The sequence below is a fragment of the Gadus macrocephalus genome, chromosome 18 (genome assembly GCF_031168955.1).
Source record: "Gadus macrocephalus chromosome 18, ASM3116895v1".
Lineage (NCBI taxonomy): Eukaryota > Metazoa > Chordata > Actinopteri > Gadiformes > Gadidae > Gadus > Gadus macrocephalus.
Genome location: NC_082399.1, coordinates 14,084,761 through 14,089,760, shown reverse-complemented (window position 1 = coordinate 14,089,760; position 5,000 = coordinate 14,084,761). Strand labels below are relative to the sequence as shown.

Genomic DNA, 5,000 nt, shown 5'->3' with positions numbered 1-5,000 from the left:
GAAGGTGACTTCCTTTACTTTTACTCTGTTTCTTACTGTGTTCTCCCAGTTCTTACTCTGTACTTCCAGATCTAACTGTGTTCTTCCAGATCTTACTGTGTACTTCCAGATCTTACTATTTTCTTCCAGTTCTTTCTGTGTACTTCTAGTTCTTTCTGTGTACTTCCAGTTCTTTCTGTGTACTTCCTGTTTTTGACTCTGAACTGTCCCTATCTCTGGTCGTACTCTGCTTCCTTCCTCTGGTCGATCTACTTCCTGTCTCTCCACCTAGTCTGACTATGTACTTCCTGTGACTGACTTTGTGCTTCCTGTCCCTTCAGGTGTGGCTCCGCCGGGGGGGGGGCAGGCGGTCCGCTCGGCCGCCCCTCGCTCTCTCCCTTCAGCTCCAGGCGGGGCTGGACCGAGGTCCCGTGCACGCGCCTCGAAACGGGGGCCGCCGTCCGGCCCGCCTCCCTCCGCACGCGCTCAGTGCCCATCATCCCCTCCCTTCAGGCCCCTCCCCCGGGGGGAGAGGAGGGGGGCGAGGCGCTCCCGGATGGCGGCCAGCCCACCGTAGTGGCGGTGGCGGCGGCGGCGGCGGCCCACAGGATACCGGCGACTGCGGTCTCCGTGGCGACGCCGGGGTCCGCGAGGAGCGCGCTGTCGTCGCCGGCGGGGTCGAAACACAAAGCGCTGCCCAGCGCCCCGGCGGCGGCGCCCTGGTCGCAGGGCCGGATGGACGACGCGGGCGGAGCCACGCGGTGCGGACGCCCCAGACCGCAGCGTCCGGGCCGCGCCCCCACGGCTCTGGGGCCGGCGCGCCCGCGGGGGGAGGAGGGACACGCCGGTGGGGGCAGAGCGTCCCGGGAACAGGGAGGTACGGGCCCCGGGTCGGTCACCACAGGGGCCTGGAGGGAGGGGCCTCACGCCAGCTGATTGCATTGTTGTCGTCACGGCGATGCGTACAGACGTTGGCGCCGATAAACGTGGACACTTCACCGTGCTGCCGAGGTCGGTGGGAAGGGAGGGCCGGGGGGGGGGGCGGGCGGGGAGGGGAGGAACCTGAATCTGCTTGACAATACGGACCAATCACAGACGGCGACGGAACTCGTGGCCGTTGGACATTGAACGATGGTTATTGATACAGATAGAGACGGTGGACCCTATGAACACGAGAGACATGCACAAGCACACTGTTGTGAATAAATGTGATGTGATGACGAGGACCTGAGGAGCGGGAAGACCTTTCGTGTGGGAGCTTGATTTAAATAAAAAGAAAAAAAAGAGTATTGAAAAATGAATTAATGCCACTATTTAAACAGAGCTTCTACTTAGAAACCAAAATAGTGTGTAATCTCTATGTTGTTTCTCTATTGTAAGGAAATGAAATTATATATGTCATATAATATATGTCCTATAGACATATATCTATATTTGACATACAATTGTGAGAAAATAAAGACTAAGATAACAGTGTTAATGATCTTATTTTTATTGTTTTCATCACGTGTCAGAACTTGAGTGCTTTTTCATGAATTACATTATATACTGTACAGTATATTAAATTATTATGTATCATAAATCACATTCCTCTGCTCTCCCAAACATTTTTATATTTAGGGGAGCAGAAGAATGTGAATTATCTTAGAAGTTGATCATGTGTACATTTTGACTGATGGACTGATTGATTGACTGATTGATAGATTGATTGGGTACTGGAGTAAACAAATGCATAGCCGCTGTGCTTGTGACGCAGACTTTCCTTCCATCCCATAATGTACAGAAAGCAGCTCAAGGCCAAATGATCCTGTGGCCACAGCAGGTAAGTATGTCTCTACGCCGCTGCCTGCACCAATACTTCTGAGTCTGCCAGATTCATAGCGTGAATCTGCTAATTCACTTAAAGTAAACCATTTTGTCTCTGTCATGTGAAGACGACACAACGTGTCCAACAAATGAAGATATGTGCAAACCTCCTCCGCTGGTGCATCATATATCAACCGGGAAACATACAGCAGGTAGGTGATTTGATGAGTGTTTGGAGAGGTGTGCGTGAGGTGTGCGGCCACGGTCTCCATGGGCTACGCCTGTGACTAAGAGCCCTAAGACGCACCTACTGCAGCTGTTACACAGAGAGGGAGCATCTGCCTTACCTCGGCCATTGTTGGCTTTGTGGTCTGTGTGTTGCCGTGACGACGGCGGTCATGAAGTATTTAGTCACTGTTCTCTGTTAGTTTCTAGCACTGCACACGCATGCACATGCTATCATGTGCATACACACACACACAAACACACGTTTGAATAGCATACACAGCATAGTATTAGAGAAACGCTGAAGGTCAACCCTAATCAACTCATACAAAAGAAACAATACATCAAGTGTTTGTGTGGCTGCAGCACGAGTCCTCACAACACACACACGAAGACACATAACACGTAAAACACACATAGCTACACACCAACTTACAGCCACTTGCACAAACACATGCACTACAGCCAAACAAATTGCATTCAGCTCATTATTTTTCAATCAGCGATTAACAAGCTGAGAGAAATGTGTGTGTGTCTGTTGGTGTGTATATGTTTGTGTGTATGAATATATTTTAGTATTTTGGGGGGGGGGGGGGGCGGTTGTTTTTAACAAGCAGTGCACCCTGGTTTGTTTACATGTTTGTTTACGTGTTTGTGTTGTATGTTTGCTGTAATTATTCTGTATTATGCATGAAAGCAAAGGTACCAGCGAGGGTTCAAATGAAGAAACACCAGTTTACACTGAAACAAGACATGCCCAAAGGACCCAAAGAAGGCCAAGTTCAAAGTTAAAGGTGCAATGTGTACAATTTGGTATCAACCGAAATTCCCCCTTCACCCCTCCCTTTCTAAGGAAGTAGGAACATCTACAGTGGACTGTTCTGTCTGTAGGGGGCCAGTAGGTACTTCCAAAACTCATGATCTACGATGAAATCAAATAGTGTCAAGTGAAGAGGCTCCTTGATAGATTTATGAATTGTATTTTGTTATTCAGTCTGAGCTTATAAGTAAGATAGCTAGGGTAAGGTAAGCTAAAGGGCTTTTTATGGTTCCACGTTCCCGCAACGCAATGACCACGCAGACGCTTCGACGGAGTCGTGAACATTTATAGTTCTGCGTCGGTTTTTAGTAAGCGTACCAATCACAGCCCTTTCTGCTGAGTTGCCTCGACGGAAGGTTACGATATTTTCGGAGGCGCACGTCCGGCCCTTGCGGTGGACGAGAGGAGGGTACGCAAGGACGTAAGGGGTCCGTAACCCCCTCGTGTTGCGGGAACGTGGTCCTTAAGTGAGCGTCCTCTCTAGAGCCGTTTGTGCAGTTGTTCTTGCTGGTCTACTGTAGAATAATGCCAGTACAACATGGCAACATGGCATGTTAAAGAAAAGAGATGTACCGGTCGGCCAACATTTTTTATTTGGAGAATATAATAGTTAAGGATGTGATTTAATTGATAAATATTATTGAATTCATTATCGATCAGCATGATATGTCCATGGTTTTGTATTGCAACTTCAGACAAAACATTAAACTAAACGGATTAAACTAAAGCAAGATAAGACATTATTTAAACAAACTAATAAAAACGAATACGAAACACACACACGCATACACACACACAATACACACAACCACACACACTATAAGACCAGGGAGAGTATTGGTGTTTAAGCGGGTCTCCAGGCAGAAATGTGGCCAGCGTTTAACGTGACATTTAATAGCAGTTATTGGAGAAACCCACACACACATTTCGAATGTTTGTCACTGGGGTAAAGGGATGTTCAGTAAAACGGGGGGCGGGACAATGATATAAAGGCATGTGATTGGAGGATTACGGACAGTGGTGGCAATTACCGCCCGCTTGCACAGTATTGAATTGGTGAAGATGGTCGATGTTGGGCATAGTGAGTCAACATAGAAATAATTCCTGTCAAGGAAGGCGGTAACGCAAGTCACATGTTAATGAAAAAAAAAAAGGGTTGTTAGACCCTAGATTACTAATGTAGTTGAATAATCCAAATTGATAATAGGGATCAGTAGCAATCATTTTTGTTTGTGTATGTGTTTATGTTTACCTGTGTGTGTGTGTTTGTGTGCGTGCGTGCGTGCATGCGTACGTGTATGTGTGCGTGTGCGCAGGTGTGCATGTGTTTGTGTGTGTTTGTGTGTATTTGTGTGTGCGCACACGCATGCATGAGGTCGTACTTGTACGACAGCCAGAGGCCCACGGGAGCTGGGGGAGGTGCGTTCTAAATGTACTCTGTTTTAAATGTACATCGAGTTCCTCCTCGTCCCGAACGGGTCCAGCATGGAGGGTCTGACCCGCAGCCAGCAGACAGCGCGTTAGACGAGATGGAACCACCCCAGCACAGGCCTGTGTATTAGTATTCATGACAGAGACAGAGGATAGGAGGGGGCCACACACACACACACACACACACAAACACTCACACACAGACCCTGGTCGGTCTGACCAGCCTGTAGACCAAATAGGGCATGTATCACTTCTGTTTATATATGATTTGTCTTATATATATTTTTGGATGAAATGATGATATCTATAAATATAACATGGATTTATTTAAATACCTTTTGCCTTAGCTACAGAGGAATAACCGTGGATGTGTTGTCATAAGAACGACAGCTGAAAACACCAGGTTGCGCCAACGCCGACTCTCAACGAAGAACCAAGTCTTTGTTATCACATCTTGACAGACGATAAAATGTTCCGGATGATTATTTCGCTTGAAGCTTCCAAAGCCAACCACTCCCGACCGGTTACCCCACATAACAACAGATCAACTGATGCTTCACACATTCGCAACAGGAGAGATGACAGGAATGATGCAAGTCACCGAAAGTCACAGTTTTCAGCATCATTTGATTTTTTTGCAAAAATATTCCAGTTTATTTTGACTAGTCAGCTAGTAATTCACTAAACCTTTAGTTAACTGTCAGCGAAATGAGTCTTACAAAACAAACCTCATTTAAAT

At 47.2% G+C, this 5,000-nt stretch overlaps 1 protein-coding gene across 1 annotated transcript in view; it reads left to right on the top strand.

Annotated features, from left to right (window-relative positions):
* nrg3b (neuregulin 3b) overlaps positions 1–1,459 on the top strand; it is an 81,381-nt gene extending 79,922 nt beyond the window's left edge. Inside the window, exon 8 of the mRNA XM_060036636.1 lies at positions 321–1,459. Coding sequence (XP_059892619.1) covers positions 321–915 — 595 coding nt within the window. The 3' untranslated portion in view covers positions 916–1,459. The remainder of the gene's footprint in view (positions 1–320) is intronic.
* Positions 1,460–5,000: the final 3,541 nt, after the last annotated feature.